Source organism: Eimeria acervulina, genomic scaffold (genome assembly GCF_000499425.1).
Source record: "Eimeria acervulina Houghton genomic scaffold, Eah_scaff138, whole genome shotgun sequence".
Lineage (NCBI taxonomy): Eukaryota > Apicomplexa > Conoidasida > Eucoccidiorida > Eimeriidae > Eimeria > Eimeria acervulina.
In genome coordinates this window covers 1-23,691 of record NW_013550261.1, presented here as the reverse complement: position 1 = coordinate 23,691, position 23,691 = coordinate 1, and the positions used below count along the sequence as shown (strand labels likewise).

Genomic DNA, 23,691 nt, shown 5'->3' with positions numbered 1-23,691 from the left:
CTTGCCGCTCGAGTTTGTCTTCAATATGTAGGGGTGCCTGGATTGCGGAGAAAAGCTTGGAGCTGAGCTAGAGTGGGTTGGTTGCACTACATTGGGCGTCCAGCGGGTCCCCCCATCTGGCTTTTTTGTTCATCTGATAACTATCCTTTTTCTTTGACCAATTTTGCTGTTAAGAGGGTGTTAGCTAGATTGAATCCCCCCAAACACGATTTTCGTAGGGCCATTATGCCGGAGTGCGTGCACTGCTTCATTGTTTCCGGCAGCGCCCCTATACTGCGTTGGAATCTCCTCGCCCCGTTTCCCTTGGGATAATCATTTCCAGTTCCCTTACCGTAGAGGCTACGACGGCTACCAGGACAGCTAAGTGATACAGTCTTATATTGATTGCTGGCACATATACCTCTGTACTCTCTTCTGGAGACCATATGCGCTCCCTCTACTGAGACTCCCAGGGCGTGCCTATGAAAATGATGTCAAGGTACACTGGGCCAACGCAAATGCCATGCATGCTGTTAAATTGGCCGATAACTCTACAAAGCCTACATTATTGCCGTAATGTTGCCAATCCGCGTGGTCTGTCTGCCACCTGTGAAAAGTTGTCGCAGAGACTGCGCCAGCGAATAGAAAGGTATGTTGTACTTCTTCACCGTAGCCTCCGATACCAATGCACTGTGCAGCCCGTGCGTGGACAAGCACGAAGTTGACTCAAGGGAGCTATGCAGTGCAACTGCCACCTCTTTGCGTTCCATTACTGCACGTCAAGCTGCGTGGGGGACGCGCTTTTCGTAGACGCCTCGTTGGTTGCCCGGTTTGTTCTGGTCAAGGCCTTGCTTCTTTTCTTTTGCCCTTCGTAAAGACCTACGATTTCGATTTTTGTGGTATTGTTAAAAAAAGATGTGCCACTCTGCATCTCCCTGGGCTTTTGAGTGCTGGCGTTCATAGCTCCCACATCGGCGCTACGTCTGGATACTTTCCAAACTCGTGTTCTCCTCTCGAACTCGGGTAGTGAAAGCGGCATTTTCGCCCTCTCTCGCGACGATGTACTAAATAGTCTCCACGATACCCACCGTTTCACCCATGAGTTCTCTCTTCGTGACCCAGAGCATTACGATGCAGCGAACAGTTCACTTAGAACACATAGAAGTGGCGCTTCCCCGTCAGGGCATCGGTTCAGCAGTTGATGCTTCTCGATGTAACAGTGTATCGTTGGGAGCGCTTAATTGTAGTATTTCGACTCTATTGCAACTGAGGACAATCCTTGGCTGAGGTCTCCCGTTCCACCGTATATCTCGTCACGATCTGCGCACTCTCGCATATACCGATCTCGCAACTCGTGTGCCAGTGAAGAGGTCCTGCAATCCATAAGCTGGCACCAAAAACCCACTTCTTGCGCTTCCCGCAACTCCAAAGCATTCCGGTGCCTCAATGATGGCGCTTACCTGCCAAATGCGCCGAACAAGAGGATTCGGCGCTCCGTGAAGACTTGCTCTAGATCAACAGGATTAGCTGGTAACAAAACAGGGCACCAACGCAAGTGCACCTCAGAGAGTTAAGTCTTGGCTATGAACCCCTTCTGGCCAACTTCAACCTTTGCTAGAAAACTTGTAACAGAACCAAAACACCACTATAGTTTTCCAGTGAGGCAGTTGACCTCCCCTTCTGTCTCCAGGTGCCGTGAAAAGAGTTGCACGGGGGCGTGAGGTTGGTGGGAAGAGGAGGTGGCTTCTCCGCTTTTGCAGCACCTGCTGCCGCAACTGTAAACAGCTTCATATGCAAGCATACCCATCCATTACTTTGCCTTCAGCAGCCAACTTGCACACAAATACTGATGTATCAACCATCCATCCAGCCCAACCTGCTACGCTCCTGTCTAGGAATGTGTAACCCTCGAGGTACTTTTTGGGCGCTACGAGTTTGCGTATCTTCATGCCTAAGATTTGGGTCAGTTGTGCCTAGCAGGCCACTGCCAATTTTGCGACAGTTGATGATAGTGAAGGCACTGTTGCAGTGGAGCGCATGGAAGTGAGCGTTGTTAAATTCACCTAGTGGCCCCAGCAGGTATCGCAAACTTGTCGCACTAGCAGGCGAATGAGGCACGAAGGCCGATGAACCGTTGGTGATTGACCTACAGCCACCAGCACAGCCATCATCTAAGGCAGGACACCCCTGTACGGAAACACGCACACTGACAGAAAGCCAAAGCGCCTGGATACGGGAAATAGATTGTGCTTTGGACTAGCCTTTGGCGGGTGCGTCTGTGGTGTGTGTGTGTGTGTGTGTGTGTGTGTGTGTGTGTGTGTGTGTGTGTGTGTGCGTGTGTGTGTGTGTGTGTGTGTGCGTGTGTGTGTGTGTGTGTGTGTGTGTGTGTGTGTTGTACCTCTGCCCCATTGCAGAAGCCCCAGCTAAAGGAGGGCCTGTGGGGACGATGATTTGGAGAAGAGCCTTTGTTGAGCTGATGAGTCGCAGGATGTGACCGAAAGACGAGTTGCTGGGTGTGCAACGAAAAAATGCGTTGCGAACGCAGGAGGCATGAGAATGGTTCTTGCAGACGTGATAAAAGAGTGTGTTGCGAATGCAGGCGTGGGAACAACGACTGCACATGTACTGAAAAAAAGGTGTGTTGCGAATGCAAGAGGCGTGGAAACGGTGAATGGAAAAGTGTCCTGCTGCAGCTGTAGGTGGGCAGGCCGAAAAGCATGAGAAGGACTACGGCGGAAGCGGTAGCGCTCGCGGGACATAGCGCGTTATCAAAACACTGGTGCCATAGCCACCTAATTTGAACTTCGGAAGCATGTTTATAGCTACAGGCTTTACCAGTTGGAGTTCACACGCAAGCGTTGAAAAAGGACGTGATGCTCACACACTGACTCGAGCCTCGTTCTGTGCGGGTGTGCAACAACACCTGGGCTTGGGATTTGGCTTATCCATTCAATACTATTCGTGAAATGTATTACCAAATAGCTTCAGGAGCTTGAAAGTTGGTGCTATGTTCGCTCTAGGAGTTGTAACACCCGTTGCGAATTGTTTGCCTCCGCCTTTGTGAATGGTGTATACTCGGTTCGCTCCAGTGGCAGTGCTCCCCCTATCCATTCCTGAGGTTGCTCACAGTTCTGAACATAATGGCAAACTGAAATCTCTTAGTGCGGCCAGGAAGTAATGCTTGCTGCTACCATTGTTGCTCATTCCAACCTGCTTTTGCCGATGGAATTGGAGTCTCATACAGAGAGCCAAGAACTACGATTTACAACGCACAGAGCCGTTCGACGGCTGCGTGCCATTTCTTCTTGTATTTCGGGCCGCATTCTCGAACCCAGAATCCACACCTTGATTCAAGAGTCGGATTACTGGACTCACTGCAGAAGAGTGCTGCCCCTTAGAGTATCTACTAGAGTACAGTAGTCCAGAGAGCTAACTGGGGTCGAGTAGAGCCTGCTGGACTAGGGTAAAGCCACAGAGTGAGCAGGGTGGCTCTGAAGCAGTGGAACTCTTCTTGTGTTTGCCATGGACTTGTTGGCGATGAGGCCGGGGATCGGGTTACAGTGAACAAGCACGAGTGTCCGAGTTGAGGACAACCACCCAACCCAAGCCAGAAGCGAAGCAGTGGCAGGGCCAGAGCCTGCCTGTCAGTCCTAGCATAAGCAGAAGTTGGACTTGCTCAAGTGTATGGATGCAAGCACGCATGGTAGCCAACCTGCGGCTGGTCTGTCATGTGGTTGCGCAGATGGGCCGTTCCTGCTCAACTGCACACAACCCAATTCGTCTGTGCGGTGGTCTGCATGATATGAACACCGGCCTATGTACCTGTGCACTCTGAGCTAACGCTGGTCGATGCATATTATTGTTCATTCCGCCGCACGGCTCTCCCAGTATCGCCTAAACCTAGTGAAGGATGCAAATTGGCACAAAAACCGGGTAACTGGAGGGCCATGTTGATCGTTCTGTTGGTTATAAATGCCTCTTATCAATGGAGAAATGGAAGATAACGATATGGGAGCAGGCGGAGGACCGAAGACAGTGAAATATTCTTGCTTCACCACTGGTTAGCGCAGAGCGCCAATGGATGGAACAGGCCAGTTGGAACAAAAAAGGGAACCCTACACAACTTCAAGAGTACATTGCCTAGCTGAAAATATCCAAAATACTCTCCTTTATCTTGCTCAACGTTCTAGTCGATGCCGCAAAAGATGCAAGGGCATGCGCTCTACCAAATTGGTTCAACGCCAGCCGCTGAATGGTGGGAGCTTCCATACGGACAGGGAACGGGTACGACTAGCTAGCAGCAATCTACGAGAGTGGCCACCCTTAGAAAGTTATCAGCATTATTATTCACTTATCTTCTTTGTAACTTCAGGTCAGTCTTTGAATGTTGGTGTCCGGCACTATGTCGCCGCCGTCCTCTGAAACTTCGTAGCTCGAGCGCTAACCTTCGATTCGCCGCCCTGCCAGTGCCGTGTTTGACAAAATATGGCTCTTATTTCATAGAATGTGTCCTTCAGTCCTGCTCATTTTGACTACTGAACTCCGCTTAGCAGACCACGCCGGGGCCGTCACGTGCTCAGGGCAACGCTGGGCAGATGCCATTTAATCAGGGAGCTGCATTTTGCACGGGGCCTTATTCACCAATAGATCGGCTATGGGTGGAGTGCGTTTCACTGTGACCATCGAACTAACTTTTCGCCGAAAGCTGCAACACTGAATGCGGAGCATTGTGCCTTTGCCGTCTGCCTGCCGCAGGCTCTATCCAAGACCTGGTTTACGTCATACTTCGGCCCTCTCCTGTATATCTCGTAGCACTCGTTCTCTTCTTCGCTAATAATAGGCAGGATACAGTGATCTCCCTATCGCCCAACTTGGCGTGCGCCGTCTGCCCTCCCACCTGAACCGGAGCAACTCCTCTGCAGTACCGTCGCCTACCGTTCCTGGATTTCACGTGAAAGGCTTAAATAGTTTACTTTGACTGACGTGGGTGTTGGATTGAGTCTAAACTACATACACAACCGCCAGTCCACGAGTTTCGTCCTGCATGTGGACTTCGTGTTGAAGATGCAAAACAACCCTAAGGAGGAGGCAAATTCGACGCATACGTCAGAAGTTAAGACAGAGATCCGTGCAGATGCGTCCTCGGCCACGAGCGTCACCGCTACTATCGCTGGTGCGGAATCTTCAGGGGCCTGCTCCAACAACTCGCTTGGTGAAGCTACAGCAACTGAGGGAACCCCACAGTGTCCAGGTAGTCGTGACTTCATTTCCGATGCTGGACAAAGGGGATCAAAAGCACCCGTTCCCTATGGGGCTCATGTTTCGACAGCATCCGCACTGAAGGCCAACGGAAAGAGTTCGCTAGACGTGCAGACGTGCGTACCGCATGTAAACGATAACCAGCTTATCACTGAGGCCGTGCAGGACCCTTGTACGGAAAGGTCAAACCCGGCAACCACTTCACGGAAACTGCAACGGAACTGCTCATCTGCTGTGTCGAGACACCCTCGTGTACCACCTGCAGGAAGTAGAGCAACAGCAGAGGCTTCAGCTGGCGATTCTCACGTGCCTGGTGATGGACCGTTACATGAAGGCGCTTCAACCATCGGAAACGAGCTCAGAAACGTCTCATACTCTGCTCCTGCTGCTCCGGAGGCGAGGACGTCAGGGACAGACACACCAACGTCGCAGTCAAGTGTCGCTGCCGCGATGCTACACACAAATGCTTCGCGCGAAGCAGAGCTGCCTTGGCAAGGCCACCAACGTAATGCAGCATCTCCAGAGTCCGCGAGTTCGCAAATGGCCAAGAGCGTATCACCTGCAGGGGTCGTCCGCATCGGAGGTCGTAACCGCCGGAAGCGCACAAAATACGATCTTGCATATAGGCAGATGGAGGAGCTTGGCCCATTTGAAGAGGAGGCAAAGTCTGTGGATGTGTCGAAGGTTAGTCTTCTGAGATAGTATATGTTCTGTGCACTTTAAAAGCTTCATTCTGCCATACACCATATATATATATAATATATATATATATATATATATATATATATAAATTTGAGAGGCTACACCGTATTATGGCTGCTTCTTGAACAGGTTTCTGGGAACAGCTTTGCTATAGAGCTTCTGCGAAATCCTCAACAGTATTCGCACGACGCGTGGGCGTACGGATTTGCTTGGCCTGTTGGTGCTGATGGACGCCGCCTATTGTTACGAAAGCTCAGAGGAGTCTTCTGGTCCAATCCGGAGAAGTGGCAGCGCGTTCTGCAAGAACACAACCTCTATAGAAGGGACTTGTTTACGCTTGCCACAGTTCAGGTAGGCTGATTTCGAGGGTTCTGAATTTCTTTGCACCTTGCGGAAACAGTAGCTGGAGGTAAGTTAGAAGTTTTGAACAGTGTTGTTCAATCTCGACAACTTGTTTGTGTTCGCTTTCAAGGAACTATTTAAAGTAACGCACCTCATGGGCGCCGAAGCGTGGGACTTCCTTCTCAAGTGTACAGCTCTGACACAGAAATGTGATGCTCTCACCAGCAAAGATCTTGACATTGGACGGTAGGCCAACTGCGCATGCACATCGACTTAGGCTCCCTCCAGGTAGTTCTAGTAGTGTTTTCGTGCTGCATTCATTGCAAACACAGAGTCAGGGAAGTGCGGTATCCTTTCCCAAACTCTGTGGCAAGAGGCTTTGTAGATTTCGGTTTGGCGTACCTGTGAAAATGTGTCTCAGTGAAGATGAACCAGGAAGTGTAAGCCCTCGTGGGACCAGCAAACATCACCTATCGAGCATGGATGCATGCAAGTCAGAAGATGATGTACATTCTCCACCGGACAAGGTGCTTGGCACTGGTTTGACTTCTTCAACGTTTTTACGTAAACGGGTACCGCAGACTGTGCGGGCTGACAGAGATGTAAATAAGCGCAGCCGTGGGCGCCCACGGAAGATTCCAGTCAAGACACAGAGGACTGCGTCTGAGCCTGAAGATGCCTCGGAGGCGTCACCAACCAGGCACCTGCACACCGGTTTATCGACACCAACCAGTGAGGCGTTTCGGTGGCTTCCTGAGGCAGAGTCTTCAAATTACGCGGAAGGGTGCCGTTCTCTCTTTAATTCAGCAGTAGGGGAGAAGTTGGAAAGTTCAGCCCGTCAGCCGGAAGAAGACAATAATGCCGATGGAGGAACTGACTTACTCGAAGCAAGCATCAATGAACAGAGGCGCCTACTAGCTTCTTTTATGAGCACAGCACCTCCAGTTATTTCCACGCATGATAGCTTCTGCCTACCAGCCACAGGGAAAGCTGCAACGCCGGCCCCAGAATTGCGGCTTACACTCGGGGGAAAGCCTCATAACAACATGCTAATGCTAACGACCCACTATGCGTTCATGGCACAGTTCATGCAATGTTGCATGCTTGTGGAAGTTCAGCGGTCCTTATTGAGGATTGCGGAGGAATTCAAGACTCTGTGGCCCTCAAACAGGGGCCTTCGAGAAAGTTCCTTTCAACTGGAAGGCGGAGGTATGGACCCTGGTGCTCGGGCTTGCTTTGATTCACTTGTTCGTAGCAGCAACGTGCACATGCAGTTCGTACAGGTTATTGTGGAGCAGCTGCAGAACCAGGCAAGCGGCGACCCTGCGCCTTGTGCCTCCGAGAGGCAGCCCACACCCTTCAAACTTAACGAACACTTCAGTGCTACAATTCAGCAGCTGCAGATTCAGCACATGAGGGATCGCTTGATGTTTGCCTCCCCCGAACAAGCACCGGCCATAGCAAGTGAAGTAATAGAAGCTCTTCGGGATATGGCTGAGCATGTGGACCAACGCCCTAATGCGCCGGCGGAGGGGTTGCAAACAGCGCGAAGAGCAGATGATGGAGGCCCTCAGAGTACGCCCGCTGTTGCGAACTGCCACGGCACCAAAGCTTGGTTGACACTTGCAGAGGCTCCTTTGAAACCTCTAAACAGGGTCACGAAAATGGCGTAGTCATTCCCTTTGGCTGAATTATTGTGTGGAGGGCAACCATTCCACTTGGCTGCGTGGAAGAGCAAACGATCCCGAGGTGGAATCCGTAGAAACAGCTTTGCCTCGGTAGCAAAGGCGGCATGTTTGAAGTGCCATTAGCCTTCGAGCGGCTGAACGGCTCGGCGCAGTATGCGTTTGTGATCTTTTTGCATGCAGCTCATCTAGATTAACGGCGTTCGAAGGACATTCATGCAGCAGGTTGAGGGGCTCTATCAATCGTACTCGAGCGACTTCACATTGCATCGAGGCTGGATTACGTGTGCGCATGTTACATAGAAACTAGAGGCGCGGAACATGCGTATCAACAATGAGATGAGGAGTCCACAACTAGCCTCAGTGGAACCATAGGACTATCAGGGAGGCGATAAATCGTCTTTTTGGCTCTTCTGTCACCCAGTGTCATCTTCGCCGACCCTCTGGGGGGAAGCTAGACTACAATAATTTTACTTGTCAACGTGGAGCCAGCACTTAAGGAAAAACACAACGTTTTGTTGTTTGCCCTGAATGAATATTCAGAGGTGAGGAGGGGGCGAATCGGCCAGTATGCATCTGAAAAGCCTTCCAACCACCCTGGTGGGGTGGTATAAGTTGACGTGGACCGTGGAGCTCATCGAAACAAGGCGGTGCTCGACTTCACAATCAGCGACAGCTGGTTAATTAAGAGCGGAAGCCAGCACGAGCTCAGAACACGTTTCTTACCCGGGTCCCGGCGCCTGGACGGCCAGCCTGCTGTGTGGTCATTCCGCGAAGACCCTAATTGTGTTTCCATTAAGATCGCCCTTGTCAAATTGTGCTGCATGCACAAACAGCACCCTGATGGCGTCATCAATAGACACTTTGGCCGCCCACTGGCCTCCATTTGAAGCGAGAATCGCAACTGATTTGAAATTTGACGTAGAGAGTTGCAGCTGATCTCCTTACCCACTGCTGTCTTCGCTGCTTCAGCAGAAGCAAATGCAATGCACACCCGGCCTGTGTGCTCTCCCTGCAATGAGCCTCACAGAACAACAGTATTAATGTTTCACTGCTAAGTAGGATAACATAGTCACCACTACCCAAATCCCTCCTGTCCACTACAGCCCGTTTGGGAGTAACAACTGGTATCTTGGCAGCTGAATAGACCTACCTTGCTGTTAAGCATGATATCAGTGCGCAGAACAGTTCCCATACAGCTGAATGCTTCCTGAATTTCGACCGCTGGAAGATCCTTTGGAACCTGATTCACAAAGCCGTCCGAATGAAGACCGACGCCACTATGAACACCTGGCGTGTCCAAGTATGGCTCCACATCGTACAGAGACAGCTTCCTAAACAGGGCTGCTACAGCTAGCAATGGACACTGCAGCAGTCACGAGTACTGCAGCTACTAACTGGAGCTCACGTTCGAAACGATCACCGTGAACTCCCTCCTCTGAGGCAAGCACGCGCTGGGACCGCCTGTTGGGGCGGTCGCTTCTCGAATTGGCAGGCCGCGCAGTCCCGGGGTTGCGGATGACTGATCTGGAGTTGTCTGCCTGCTCCAGACGACTTCGGGGTCATCTGAATGCCCGTGGCGAGCCGGCGCCGCCACCAGCTCTTCTTGGGAGGCGGCGTACCCTTGCCCATGTTCCCCTGCTGCATCTCTCCGATATGCTGACTCGTAGTACTCAGTAGGGGGACACCTGGTACCGTATCCGTAGGGCAATGGCTTTGGCACGGGACCGCTTGGATCGTTCAGCAGCTGCGGACTTCGCAAAGACCCGAATGCCGGAAGACCTACCGAGAAACTCATGGGAACATGTGGGGAGTGGTGGCCGTTTTGTCCCTCAACCTCATCGGCGTGGCGGGAGCGCTTCCACACAGGCAGTGAAGGACCTGCTGTAGTCACCGCACATCGCACTCCAGAGCTTCCGAATCAAACCTTGCAATGTGAACCAGGAAACCTTTAAACGAAAGAGCATCAAGTAAACGTGGGGGCAGGATGATGCACCACCGTGTTTTAAGCACAAGGATCTGCAGATAGGTATAAGGCTGTACCCGTTGGCACTGCGCGAGATTCTACGTATGGTCCAACCACTGGACGTATCTGCGTGTATTCCAGCTCGCCGGGGCCACTCGGCCTTGGCTGCAAGGGGAACGACGGCCTTGGAGCTGCGCCACAAATCCGCAAGTGTTTACATGCTGCATTGAGGTGAAAGCTGCACTTCGCTTTACGTCAAAAAACCACACTTGCCCACTTTCCAACAAAAACTTTTGGAGGAGAGACTGTAACACGTCCCCTATTGAAAAGTGCCTTCCTTACGTCCACTAGGGGCCACTGCCAATGGTGGAGGCGGGGGGCGCACACCGTTCGGCGCCACTAAGTATCCTCCTCCCAAGTGCCGCGGTCTTGGCCACCTTGCGTCCGTTCTGGGATGGCCAAGAGGTACGGGAAAAGGAGGGCGGCCCACAGCGTATGGGGGAGGGGGGGGCAGTCTGCCTGGCGGCCCCCGTACCACTACAGGGAACGGGCGCCCAGCGGGTGCAGGCCCAGAGACGCTGTTAGCGGCTCCAGCGGCTGGGGCAAAGGAAGCTGCTGATCTGACTGCATATTCAGTCTGAATAGCTGGTGGCGCTCGATACAGCGATGCTTGTGTCGTGGGTGGTGGTAGAGACGAAGAGCCTGTGACAAAAAAATAGCGCCGCAGCGTGCGCATGTGTACAGAACCACAACGCAACGCGTGGAACTTTACTGCATGCAGATGCACAAATACCCCAGCAATGTGCACGAGGTTGCACCTGAGGGACCGCTCTTGGCTTTGCGCTTCTTTAAGTGGCTTGAGCCATCCTGCTGTTCTTGCCCGATTATCTCATCCAGGCTCATGTCCAGCCGCGCTGAGACTTGTTCATCATATTCCATCGTCGCCAGACACGCTGTTTCTCTTATGGATGCAACAAGGCAAATAGGCCCAAACGAGCGCTAGCTACTGATGTCAAGATGGTATGCGCTCGTGCAACACGGTGGTGCTGCGTTATGCCACATGCAACCGTGCCGCCTGTATTTCTGCGCCACGGTGCTGCTCATGGCAGCAGCTCCTCCGAGAAGAACCGAACTTTGTCACCGTCTAATAAGAAGTGGACTGGTAAGGGGAAAGGTTGCTCCGCAGGGGTGCCGATAAAGGTGCCCCCTTGTAACTTAAACGGGAAGGCTTTCGCAACCCAAGTGCCTCCACGCCGGGTGCAGGAAAACGGAATCACAACTATACAGTAGGAGTGGCAAAAATGCAAAAACCGTCTCAGTCACTGGTTCCCCTTCCCTCAGCAATAATACATGTGGCAGGACGTCCTTTCCTCCGATGCGGGAAGCGCCCAACTGCCCTGAACTTCAAATACTCACTAAGTGCAAAAAATGTACCGCTGATGTAATTATATCATTTGAATGGCGCACAATTATCGTGCGGAAGGAAGTGGGGCGCCATTTTCTTGGCCAGCTTGCATGCACTGGGGGACCCCGTCGAAAGTGTCTAGACTGGGCACTACGGATGCTACTTTGTGCCCTTCTCGGCGAACAAAGCAAGCCACTCATTAATTTTATTAGGAGATGGCACGTTTCCTTATGCCCTCAGCATTAACCCCGAAATGGAATTCCTTCAGCATTCTGCAGATCAGCAGCAGCAGGTTGTCGCTCATGACTCCACAGCAGCGGACCACTACGACGAAATCCAACCAAACGCAGCACCTAACTGGATAACAAGCTTAGAAGAGGAGCTAGACAAGAAAGTGTTGGTCATTTTGCGGGATGGCAAGAACCTCATTGGTATTTTGCGGTCATTCGATCAATATGGCAACTTAATGCTGGAAGGCTGTGTCCAACGGATTATTGTCAATATGTTTTACAGTGATGTATACCAGGGGGTCATGATTATAAGGGGGGAAAACATTTTGCTGTTTGGAGCGTTTGATGAATCAAAGCCGAGCGGGCTAGTGTCCCGACCCCTTTGGGAGGTTTTAGAGATGCATGAGGAGCAGGTAGGAGGCTTAAGTACTTATGTAGTCGATTTCTGGAGCTCTTTTCTATTTTAGCGTCCCCAACAAAGTTGGTTGTATATTACAGTATCCCTCCACGGGCCAACCGGCTAGTTGTGAGCCATTGTTCAATCGAGCGGTGAATGCGCATGCACATGCTGCGGGGAACCATGAGTGTGTAAATTACACATTGGTGCGCCCCACTGCATTTGTGGTCCCTCTGCCCGCAGGAACAGCGTGAAAGCAGGAGAAGGCGCAGCCTGCGGCAGTTGGGCGACTTCCTCTATGGCTATGATCTACCAGATGAGTGAAGAATCCCCAACTGTGCCAAGGAAGCAATTCAGGGACCAAGTAATCGCGGACAAGTACTGCTAGCAACTAAGCATAGCAGGCAGCTGCGCTCCTATCTTTGGATGCCACCGAAGGCCGAGCCTCAGGAGCATTGCTGCGTGACAACCAAGTTGAATCTGGCGGGAACACTCCGTGCAGATTGCCTGCTTGAAAATCGATTTTTTGATGTAAGCCACCCAGGAGGTGGTGGGTGCTGTGCTCGCTGGGACGAGCTTCGCTGGATAAATTGAATGGATTTCATACTAATGTCTGCTTGATGGGCTTCATTTCAGTTGCTGACACTACCCTGCTCCACAGAATGTCTAGGAAGGCTGCGTGGCGTGAGCCGGCATGGGACGATGAACCCAAGTGCGAGAGCTTGCGCGTCAATGCCTCCCAGTAGCCTCTGGAGGCGCATTTCGGGGCGTGTTCGAGCACTTTTTATTGATGAAACAGCTAAGCCCAGGGAGGGGCTTGTTATTGAAATGTGGTGGAAAAAGCTCGTTCATTGTACATCACTCGGAGGTACACCATCCGCTGCCGATAACGATGGTAGTATGTGCAGTCTGGTGTGCATAAGGCTGTTGAATCCTTTGCTGCGAAAGCGCTTGTCACACTCCCTGTCCTGTACCTTCCTAATTCCTTTCTTAGATATGGAGCCTGAACTATCACGATATATTTTATGGTAGCTTGTAGAATAGGTAATGCTGCAGTTGCAGCTATGGCGACGAGCATACTTGCTCCGCTGAGTTGGCGTCAAGTGTTCAATCGTTGTTCTGTAGGGAACATGGAATTCATCTATTGTATTGCAAAGAAGACGCATGCGTGTGGACTGTGACGGTATGCGAAGTGCCCCAGCACTAGGATTTGCGCATATGTAGTCCCCTCCGGTGGCCTCCTTTTCAGCTGCTACTTTAAGGGGGCACCAAATTTCAAAGGGGAACATGCCTGCCGTCAGACCATTGTGGCTTGGCGTGCTTGCATTGCAGTCAAAGCTCACGGGGGGTGACCAAATGTGTGTTCATGTTTCCCCTCTACCATACACTGCTTTCTTTAGTAGAGTTATTAAATATCTTCAGTTGCAGTTTTGCTTGCCCAAAAGTCCTATAAGGAGTCATGTGGGGCCAATAAACTGTGCCTTCCGCTGCTAACGGAGCACACAGCCAATACTGATCTGCGATTGGGAGGCTAGTTTAGGCAAGAACTAAGGCTGGCCTGAGCCTCCGTAATTAGTATCAATCGCGACCCTAAATAGCAAGTAGGTATAAGGGAAGCACCTATTGTATGTTTACTTCGGATTTCTGGCCGGGACCCGCGGGAGTGACGGACACTTGAACATACGGGTTGGCAGGCCTACTGGCAGCAGCGAGCATTTCACGTTGCATTGTGGTCATGCGTTCTGTTCCAGCATACTGCGCCCCCTCCGCTGCCTCTTGCATGGGTTGCTGTTGTTGACCTGCTTGTTCGGAAGCCGTGTACTCAGCCTGCTGCTGCTGCTGTTGCTGCTCTTGGGGCACCTGAGGATGGGGAGCTCCCATATGCTGCTGTGGGTACCCAGCTTGGGCAAGCACTTCGACTGTTCCGGCTGTAGCTTCTGTAACTTGGTCTACTCGAGGAGCACACCAAGACGACATTGTGTAGCAAACACCACCAGGCTGGAAGCTTCCCTTGAACTGTTCCTTGCTTCCTTGATAGTATAAGGGAAGAAGCTGCGGGTTCCCCATGGCTTCCTTCGGCACTGGATGTTCAATCGTTCGTTGGACGTGCACAGGGACCGGGACTTCTTTGTAGCGCGGTTCTATCTTCGGGCACAGATATTCCTGCACAATCTGAAGCTCAACAGGTACTGGAACGTTACGGTCAACGAGTTTCTCAACGGGGATTGGTCTGTAATGGGTCATGGGAACTTCGACTGGCTTGGGAATATGTCTGTACTGGGGAGTCATCACGTTCCTGTATGTATGCTGTATGTGAGGCACTTCGACAACTTTTTCCATTTCAAAGGGTCTCTGCACAACCTGGGTATAGGGCTTCTCAACCACTTCTTCTTCTTTGACCTCCTCAGTAACCTCAATCGGTTGCTCGAACGCGACATCGCGGTATTCTACCTCAGGAATCTCTATCAGCTTCTCCTTCACGACCTTTCGGGGGACTGGAATAACTCTTTCCTGCACTACAACTCGGGGCACTTCAATGATCTTTTCCTGGTATACGTATTGAGGCACTTCAACGATCTTGTCGACAACCTGAACGGTATACTCAGAAAGAATAAAACAAGTTGATCAGTTAGGTACGCATGACCAAAATAGATCGATCGCTGGAGAATACAAGAAAAAGCTATGTTCACTAGGCCTGGGGGAAATCATACTCACCTTGACTTGAGGCACTTCAACTATCTTTTCTTGATAAACCACTTTTGGAACATGCGTAACACGTTCCTGGATGACGGGTTTCGGGACGTGGGTAATCTTTTCGTGCACAACAGTTTGGGGAACTTCAACGATGCGGTCTACATATTGCACTTGAGGCACCTCTATGATGCGTTCCTCCACTTCGTGCTTCAAGACTTCCACAATGCGTTCCTGCAGCAAAGCAAAGAGGCAGAATGATGCTACAAATAATCTGAACTGCTTCAGTGTTTACATCCCTTCAGAACCCCGGTTACCATTCTTAACCAACACATTGCTGTCGTCCCGCGATTGCTTTCAGTTGCTAAAGTCAAAACCTTCCACTGAAGTATGCTTCATAAAGCAGAATAGAACATACAACAACTTTTCGTGGGAAGTGGAACATTTCTGTGTCAACCTTGACTGCAGCCAGAGCAAAAAAGCTAAGCCTGCCATATTTTGGACAATGATCCCCTCATGCATACCTGAACGAGCGGCTCAAGGTATCTTGGTTCCCCCTGTTGAGCAATAGTTCCCGAAACCAAACGGCTGCCGGGAGGCAGTTGTCCTGGTTGTTGCTGCTGTTGAGCCTGCTCGGTTTCGCCGTCGCCAGGGCAGCACGGCGCGCAGCATTCGCTGAATGGCTTCATTTTGACAGACAATCCACTCACTAAGTTGGTATTTTAGGTTCCAGTCTTGAGAAGAAGTCGAAATGCTATGGGACGGGCTGAATTCCAAGGCCAAAAGTTTGATGAATGCCAGAGAAATTTCGCGTGCCAACCAGCGGTCCAACTGGATGAGACCTGTCGGCACCAGCTGGTGGGATGGACTAGCCCAACACAACGTTGTGTTGGTGAAGAATATTTATCTTGAGATATTTTGTAGTCAGTCTACCGAAAGAAAATCTTCCACTCATCAATGCAGTTGAGAGGTGTGAGAGCAAAGGCGTGGTCAGGGACTGCAAGCAAACAGCCACAACAGAATCAGAACGAAAGCAGAATCGATCGCACCGATGAGCCATTCGGCACCGATAGATCGCCATCAACCAGCGGCCGCCATGGCAAGCTGTTGCCGCTGTGCAGGCCGATGCTGCAGCCGGACCGTGGGCACCACCGGCTCGAGAGCTCATCGGCTGCACCAGGCTGTACGTGGCGTGTCGGCAGCTGGCCCGGTTTGCCCCATCCAGCCATAGAGTTTCTGGGCACTTTTTCGACCTACCATTGCTTATTATTGGAAAATTTTCTGCACAGTCAGCAACAAAACCCTTTATTAAGCAAATAACCTTCCTATTCCATCATTCTTGACGAGCCCACCTACCCCAGGGTCGCACTTGGCTCGATACACAGGCAGCCGCAACTTCGAGCTTGCCCTGTGGATGGACAGAGCCTCAACTCCTTTTCCTTCCGTTTAATCAATCAATACAAAATGATCCCAGGCTGCAGCGATTGTTGCGCCCCTGGTGAGGAGGGCGGTCAAGCGCAGCAGCAGCAACAGCAGCAGCACCTGCAAGGCCAACGTCAACAAGCCCAGCTAAATGTCCCATCCAATGCTCATCTCCACGCAACTGCAGAGTCTGTGCGATCTGTCACTCTCGAAGAGAGGACCGAAAGAGAACGAGCTGTTGCCATTTCGGAGCAAACCGAGCGTCAGTGGGTAAGCTGTCGAAGCACCCGGGTCGATCCGCTGCACAACCGGTGCACGCTGTGGGGAAAAATAGTTGAACTCATTAAATTTTAACACAACAACAAATTTATGGCTCTGTCTGACGTTGGGCGAAATACCATTTGCACAACTAGCCATGGCCGCTGGGCACTCGGAATAGCAAAATGGCCACAGAACGCCAGTGTTGCCGAACACCCACGCTGAAGTGAAAGACACTTTTCGCGAGCTAGGCCAATTTTGCACCATCCTTGGGTTTCCACTGTACTTTGCTCCATGAATCTGCAGGTCGCCATCACTGCATACCAGCCAGTTGACACCGTCGTGAAGACGGTAGAGGTTCCAGTTGTGAGAACTATCGAAACATACGTGCCGAAGGTAGTGGTGGAAGAGAAGATTGTCGAGGTCCCCAAGTTTGTTCCGGAATACGTCGAAAAGGTAAAACAATTTTCCTTCAATTGGTCTCAGGCTATTCCAACGGGGAAACGTAACTTTTCCAAGTTGTGCGGGAGTACGCTGAAAATGCCATGTTACACTTACTTTCGTTCAAGGCAAAATGGTGTTTTGAGCAAACAAATCTATTGGCCCCACCAAAACTGCTGTGGCTAAATTTCGCAGATTGTGGAGGTCCCTGAGGTCAAGGTGGTCGACAAGATAGTTGAGCTCCCACGCTACGAATACCAATATAAATATGTGCACAAGATTGAGACACAGGAGAATATAATTCAGAGGCCCAAGTACGAGACCAAGTACGTGGAGAAAATTGTCGAAGTCCCCCAAGTGAAGGAGGTTGTTCGCTATCAGGATGTCGAAGAAGTTGAAGAGGTCATCAGGTGAGCGCAGACAGTCCAGTATTTGTACAGCCATTCAGCGCACTCTAACACCACCTCACATCGCACTCAGTTTTGTCCACCTGGTGCTACGCTCAAAACAGGTATGTTCCAAAAGGCCAGGTGGCTGAGGAAGAGTGGGAAAAGCTAAAACAGAAACACGAAGAGGAGGTCAAGATAGAGAAGGAGGCCAGGGAGGCCCAGTACAAGGCTGAGCAAGAGTACCAACAATTGATTGCAGAGGAGCAAGCTGCTTATGAAGCGAAGCGCATGGGCATGCCTAGCACGGGAGCTGCACCTATCCCTCCAGTAAGTTCCAAAGTGACAGGGATAGAGACAATACAGGGTCTATTTGCAGTAATATTTTGCTTCCAATCACCATCAATTGATTATTGACAATCAAATGCGTTTGCATTTTGTGGAATTTTAGGCTCCCCGTTTGGAGCAAGTATTCAAGCCTAAGGTCGTGAAGACTGTCGAAATTCAAAAGCACGTCCCGGTCTCCGTTGATGTTCCTGTGCCTTACATGGTACCAAAGCCCATTGTCGTCCCAGTTCAGGTGCCAGTTCTCAAGTTTAGGGACCATTTTGTTCCAGTTCCCGTGAGGCGCCGTGTTGTTCCTCGCATCCGCTGGACAAACGATGTGTACGAGGTAGAGTGCATTAAAGAGAAGCCTTACCTTCAGGTTCAAGACATTATCAAGCCCGTCCCATGCGATGTTGAAATTAAGGTCCACGAGTTCGTAGAGAAAGCACAGCCAATCAACCCTGCGGAGCTTTCACAAGCAGACGTTCATGCAATGTGGATGAGAGTCAACGCGGACCTGGCGGAGAAGAGAAAAGAAGAGCTTGGCGAGAGGTATCCGTATATCCAGCATCCCGAAGGCACCGTATTCGGGGAACCTGGCAGCAAGCGGACAGACGAAAGCGCAGAAGGAGCTGAAGTTAGTGACCCAGAAGCCCGTGAAGGCGTCGAGCCGTTGGCATTGCATCCTGGTCACCCTCTGAACATGACATACCTCCAGAACCAGTGGATCAAGAAGGAAACTACAGCAACTCACGAAATGTACACTCCCGAGTGGTTTGAGGCTCACCAGAAGGCCATGCACAACTTGACGATGCAGTATCCGACCCAACTTCAGCTTTCAGCTGAACAGGCTGCGCGACTGCAGCAAGACTCCCAGGCCTTTGGCGAGGCACCGTGGGTAGAGGTGGATGAGCATGGGTTGCCGAAGCCGAAACCTCAGAAAACCGAACAAGCCGGTAAATGCTGCAATGCCTGCTCAGCATCATGCGGGGGAAGTGGCAGCTCGTGCTGTGCATGCGGCGAAGAAAATTAGGCAGGCAACACACAATGCATACGATTCCCCTTTTGCACAGCTTCAACATAGCGTCAATGGCCCAAATGTCGGCTTCGCAGAGTAGCCCGATTGGAAGATTTGTGACTATCTCTTTTGCTGGCTGAGCCGTTTTTATACCCAGATGCGTCGTGTATCTATATACTTCTCATGTGATGCAATTACATCCATTCCGTTATTAGCTATAAGGAGGCCTTATGCTCTCCACTGAGACTGACAATCCGGGAGCTACTACAGCACAGCTGCAATTGCCTGATTGAGGCAGCTGAAGCTCTCCCGAAAGCTGGTGGCGCACCGTGTGTCTCAGCTGCCTGCTGGCAGTCTTTTGTTCATGAAGCAAGGCGCCTTGTCAGCGCTCTAGCAATTTACTACCAGCGCATGCTGTGGGAAAAAACAAGATTTGTGGTGCTTTCAAAACATGGTGTACAAATAATTTATGATTTGGGTGTTTTCAAGCCCTTGGGGGGCAGAATGTGTGCTAGTTGGGTCCAGTCAAAAAAGGTTGAGCTCTCTCCCCGCAAAGATTGTTCGCAGTTACTTTTTCAGGTACTTGCACAGCCCAGAATTATAGTACTGGCCAAAGGCCTTCTCCACCATGGCCTTTGTCAGAGATACGTCTTCTAGAGTATACTGGTGTTTTGATAGCTTATTGCGAGTCTTCTTATCCTCTTGGCAAAATTCAGTCATGCGCAGCCTTGCCTGTTCTGTCAGTGGTATTTTGAAGTGACTGTAGATCTTGGACACTGTGCCCAGCGGATTTTCTATTAAATCCTTGTACTGAACATCCAGTATTTGATCCTTTAGGTCTGGCCTCGAAGCACGAAAGTCCAGTGCTTGGTTAATCATTGATGACATTGCTTCCAATTCAAGTTTTCCGAGCTCGGTGGGGTTGACTGAGTCAAGTAGGGACTGCTGGGCGCACCTGACCAGACTGGCCCAGCTGGCTAGGGTATCTTTCGGGTCCCTGCGTACATCGAAGGAGCAAATAAAGCATCAGAAGCTGCAAAATTGATAAAACCTAGCAGATCAACAACCCAATGCACTAAATTGGCAGGGAAGCCCTCTGAAACCTAGTCTTACCGGTGCATAAATATAATCCTCGCATCTGGATAGGTCTCGAACAACGCGTCAAGAGTGAAAAGGTGGAATGGCATCTTCAGAAGCCAGCGATCTGCGACGCGCTGGTATTGCAAATGCTGGAGGAAACGCTTGTGAAATCTGTAGGCATTTTTCATTTCTTGGAAGTCATTGGCATATAGCCATTTCCTATAAGATGGCACGTTGAATTCAGTGCAAATTGAGTAGCATCTGCCGCAGTGTTCCAGCATGACAAAGTCCTCCTCGGGAAGCTCAGCGCTTTGTGCATGAATGCTTATCCATTCTTCAGAGAGAGCTAATTGGCTGTCGAGCACTTCTTGCGCAAATTTAATCCTAGGATCCTGCAGGTATTTAAGAGACACCAACAAGATGGGCAATGTGCGGAAGGCAGCACATGTGGGGGAAATGTGAGTGGAGCTACATATGTGCAGGCGGTTGTTCCGTTTGCAAATAGTGGCTTGTGATGTGACGCACGTGCTTCCATGACTCAGGGTCATTGCTAAGGCCCTTCTGGCAGTAGTCGCCATTGTTGCCGTAAGGAGCAATCATTTCACAATAACGAGCTGAGCGGTTGGATATGTCGGTTGCCATAATATTTTGTAGGAACGTAGTGCCTGTCCTATTTAGACCAACAATTATGAGTGGCTCTTTTATCTCCTGCTGTTCTATTTCTGGATGCTCGATTCTCATTTTCTCCATGTACATCAGGTTCATCAGCTGCTGGCGAACAGTGCGGAACATTGCCAACTTGCCACAGAACGACGGGTTGGATTCTTGCAAGAGTGAGTCCTTCAAGATGTGCAGGGGCTTCATGAAATAATCGTGGTCTTCGCCAAGCGAATCTAAGCCAGACATTCTCTTTGCATCTTCCAAACATGCTTCAGGGTCCACCCGAATTGCCTTGGAATTCTTCGGAAAGAACCCTGACTGCACACTGAGAGGAGGAACACACAAATCCGGCACACTTGCAACAAGCATACTGCACAAATAGAATGCCTCACTGGATTTGACAAGTGGATGCAGTCAGACGGAAGCACACCTGTAAAGCAGAGAATTTTTGAAGATATCTCTCTGATCTGGCCATTTGGCATCCGGCAGGTCCTCGAAAATATTTTTGTTTTCTATGGGGAAATCGTCAGTGCGTTGCTCTGAATCAAACCAATATTTCCTCATGAACTGCATGAGCGGCACAAATTTGAAAACGGGAGATTCGGGTCCACGAGCTTTGACTGCAGCCAGGAACTCGTCAACGCTGGCGCCTTTATACGCCAGCCCAAGCTCTTGACTCCAGACCTCCAGATGTTCCCTGGAAATGCAAAATCGGCATGCGAATTTACCATCGAGTTAGCGAAGCTTTACCTGGTTTTCACTTTCAGCTTCCCCTCCCCTGACTGGATAACCTACAGGGTCAAAACTCACCTTGTTATGGCACGCGGGTCAAATAGATGGTAGACGAAATGCTTCGGCTTTTCCAAAAGTGACACTCCAACCTGCAGGGCCCCGTACACATATGTCCTAGGAACTGTCTGAGAGAATCTATGATGGACTAAGACTTTTCTACATATCTACTGAGTAACAGGTTGGATTGCTTACCAGCATTTCACATATAATATCGACTGGAGTGAGTGGAGCAGCGGCACACCCTACTGGGAAAATTCCCTCTTGAATAGTAGATACCATAAGTGCAGTTGCGTAGTCGGTTCGATTTGTGTATCCCGTAGAGTAGGCAACGTAGGTATTCGGCAAGCGATATAAGAACACAGGCAGTCCCTTATCCCTGGCGCTGCACAAGACCAATTCAGCTGCCCACTTCGACCAAGGGTACCCCATGCGCAGGGGAGGATAAAAGGCCTCCATTTCCTCTACCGTCGGTCTGCTGTCTTCGGTGATACGATAGTCCCTGTATGCCCCAGTAAATTCACAAAAGAATGCTGGGAACTGCCCCAAAGTAGACGCAAAGTGCAACGGCTTCAACCTGTGTCTTGTGCAAAAATTAACGATCCCTAGAATACAGAGCACATTTGAAGAGCGTAATCGGGCGTAGTTGCTGAGTAAATTAACATCCCCTCCAGTGTGGTAAACAACATCAACTTTTCTGGAAAGCTCCTCCATCTGCTCTTCTTCAAGACCCAAGTTTGGAAGGGTGAAATCACCGGGTATGGGGTGGATTCGACTGCAATACTCTTCCTTCCAGCATTTGGCTTCTTTGCATGCCTGCCGAATCCGATCAAGAGCGTGGTCCGCATCTTTGGCACGGACTATGCACACAACCTCTAACTCTCTGGTTGCTTCCAGAAGTACCGAAAGCTGGATCCGTCCAACAAATCCTGTTGCCCCAGTTAACATAGCAGTTCGGTAGTTTTCCGGCGATGTAGGTGGTTCCAGGGTCTGCACATCGAACGTCAGTTGGTTTATTAATGACTCAACGTCTTCCGTTGGGTGAGGCACCCGGACTGCCAATCGAGGCTTCCTTTTAACTGCAGTTGTTGCTTCAGAACGGCTGGCATACGCGTCTCGAAGCTCTTCCCAGGCTACATTTAGCCTGTCGAAGTCCTCGGAAACAGAAACCTCCAGCCTTTCTAGTGCGCTCACAATATCTTCGACAGAAGCCATCTCGCTGAGAGATCCGTAGGATGCAGTTAGTGAATCTACATATAAGGCATATCGTTCTGCTGGGACTAGCACAGACATCAACCACTGGTCGATCGTCATTTGCAAAGTGTCTGCCAGCGTCCCTCTGGAGCCAGATGCGCCCTCAGGTGATCTGGCCCTGTTCAGAATATACTCGGCAATGTCTTCCACACTGGGATTCTCGAACATTAGATTCTGAGGAAGCTTCACCCCAGTCTTCTCTGCAACGGAGTTCCGGAATTCCACCGCACCGAGGGAATCAAGCCCTAGGTCAATAAGCGGGGTTGCTGCATTCGGTTTCGTTGTTGACCCAGAAACCGCTTGTGCAACGTCGACGAGAATTTCAACGAGGGCCTCTTTGCTGATAGAATTCAGGTCAATCATGGTGCTAAACGTAACTGCTGTAACTGTCGAAACATCTGAGAAAAACGGTGGTGGATCGAAAGCGTAGCGCCGCAGGAATTTGCGCCACATCAATGCCTGGGCACACACAACTGCTTGTTGGGGATTCTTTAGGACGTCCATGAGAACTCTGGCGCCCAACTCATTGCTTATGCCCATCATGCCAGCCTTGTCAATGTGCTGTCTCAACCCAGCTGCCATTCCCTGCTCAACCCACGGACCCCACTGGATACTCTGTCCACACAATCCTAAGGATCGGCGCCATGTTGTTAAGGAGTCAAGGCAAGAGTTGGCCGCTGCATAGTTCGCCTGACCAAAGTTACCCAGAAGAGCAGCAACTGAAGAGAACATCAAGAAAATTTCGAGGTCCTTGTTCAAGTCCAACTCATCACTGCCTCAACCCAGCTGCCATTCCCTGCTCAACCCACGGACCCCACTGGATACTTTGAGCGCACAAACCTATAGACCGCCGCCACGCAGCAAGTGAATCCAGGCAGGCGTTGGCCGCTGCATAGTTCGCCTGACCAAAGTTACCCAGAAGAGCAGCAACTGAAGAGAACATCAAGAAAATTTCGAGGTCCTTGTTCAAGTCCAACTCATCGCACACCTCATGCAAATTCCAAGCACCCACCACCTTCGCGCCATAAACCTTCTCAATTGATGCCTTGTCTTGCTCTGCGAGGGCCTTGTCGTCAGTCACTCCTGCTGCATGGAATATGCCGCGCACGGGAGGCCAATCATCAGACTGAAGCTCCTTAAATGCTCTAAGCACGTCTTCCCTCTTGCTCACGTCGCACTTGATGTTTACTACATGGATATTGGGTGGCGTGCTCAACAGATACTGCCAAATATCTCCCTCCCTAAGTTCCGCTGACGGCTCGCCAGATCTCGAAAGTAGTGCAATGTGCCGTGCACCTTCCTCTACGAGCATCTTGCACACAACAAGTCCAAGGGCTCCGTGGCCACCTGTGATTACATAGGACTTTTGTAGAAGCGCCGTATGCGCCTTTGGTGAAAGT

The 23,691-nt window shown here is 50.7% G+C and overlaps 7 protein-coding genes across 7 annotated transcripts; 3 read left to right on the top strand and 4 right to left on the bottom strand.

Moving 5' to 3' along the window:
- Positions 1–5,043: 5,043 nt before the first annotated feature.
- EAH_00020180 (hypothetical protein, conserved) lies at positions 5,044–8,164 on the top strand (the record flags this gene model as incomplete). Its single annotated transcript, XM_013397203.1, has 5 exons — positions 5,044–5,922; positions 6,070–6,291; positions 6,413–6,528; positions 6,704–7,857; positions 8,151–8,164. The coding sequence occupies 5 exons, from the start codon at positions 5,044–5,046 to the stop codon at positions 8,162–8,164; spliced, it is 2,385 nt and encodes a 794-aa protein (XP_013252657.1).
- An 881-nt stretch (positions 8,165–9,045) lies between these two features.
- EAH_00020170 (RNA binding motif-containing protein, putative) lies at positions 9,046–10,872 on the bottom strand (the record flags this gene model as incomplete). Its single annotated transcript, XM_013397202.1, has 4 exons — positions 9,046–9,257; positions 9,366–9,848; positions 10,276–10,635; positions 10,752–10,872. The coding sequence occupies 4 exons, from the start codon at positions 10,870–10,872 to the stop codon at positions 9,046–9,048; spliced, it is 1,176 nt and encodes a 391-aa protein (XP_013252656.1).
- A 719-nt stretch (positions 10,873–11,591) lies between these two features.
- On the top strand, positions 11,592–12,289 carry EAH_00020160 (U6 snRNA-associated Sm-like protein LSm1, putative; the record flags this gene model as incomplete). The annotated part of the gene is made up of 2 exons (XM_013397201.1): positions 11,592–11,981; positions 12,209–12,289. The coding sequence occupies 2 exons, from the start codon at positions 11,592–11,594 to the stop codon at positions 12,287–12,289; spliced, it is 471 nt and encodes a 156-aa protein (XP_013252655.1).
- A 1,296-nt stretch (positions 12,290–13,585) lies between these two features.
- On the bottom strand, positions 13,586–15,345 carry EAH_00020150 (membrane skeletal protein IMC1, putative; the record flags this gene model as incomplete). Its single annotated transcript, XM_013397200.1, has 3 exons — positions 13,586–14,554; positions 14,681–14,890; positions 15,181–15,345. 3 exons carry the CDS (start codon positions 15,343–15,345, stop codon positions 13,586–13,588), a joined length of 1,344 nt encoding a protein of 447 aa, XP_013252654.1.
- A 775-nt stretch (positions 15,346–16,120) lies between these two features.
- Positions 16,121–18,523, top strand: EAH_00020140 (membrane skeletal protein IMC1, putative; the record flags this gene model as incomplete). Its single annotated transcript, XM_013397199.1, has 5 exons — positions 16,121–16,348; positions 16,643–16,792; positions 16,973–17,187; positions 17,289–17,493; positions 17,615–18,523. The coding sequence occupies 5 exons, from the start codon at positions 16,121–16,123 to the stop codon at positions 18,521–18,523; spliced, it is 1,707 nt and encodes a 568-aa protein (XP_013252653.1).
- A 552-nt stretch (positions 18,524–19,075) lies between these two features.
- Positions 19,076–22,831, bottom strand: EAH_00020130 (Soraphen polyketide synthase A, related, related; the record flags this gene model as incomplete). The annotated part of the gene is made up of 6 exons (XM_013397198.1): positions 19,076–19,505; positions 19,622–19,980; positions 20,114–20,573; positions 20,679–20,945; positions 21,059–21,129; positions 21,233–22,831. The coding sequence occupies 6 exons, from the start codon at positions 22,829–22,831 to the stop codon at positions 19,076–19,078; spliced, it is 3,186 nt and encodes a 1,061-aa protein (XP_013252652.1).
- Positions 22,832–23,060: 229 nt separating this feature from the next.
- EAH_00020120 (hypothetical protein) lies at positions 23,061–23,603 on the bottom strand (the record flags this gene model as incomplete). Its single annotated transcript, XM_013397197.1, has 1 exon — positions 23,061–23,603. One exon carries the CDS (start codon positions 23,601–23,603, stop codon positions 23,061–23,063), a length of 543 nt encoding a protein of 180 aa, XP_013252651.1.
- Between the last annotated feature and the right edge of the window lie 88 nt (positions 23,604–23,691).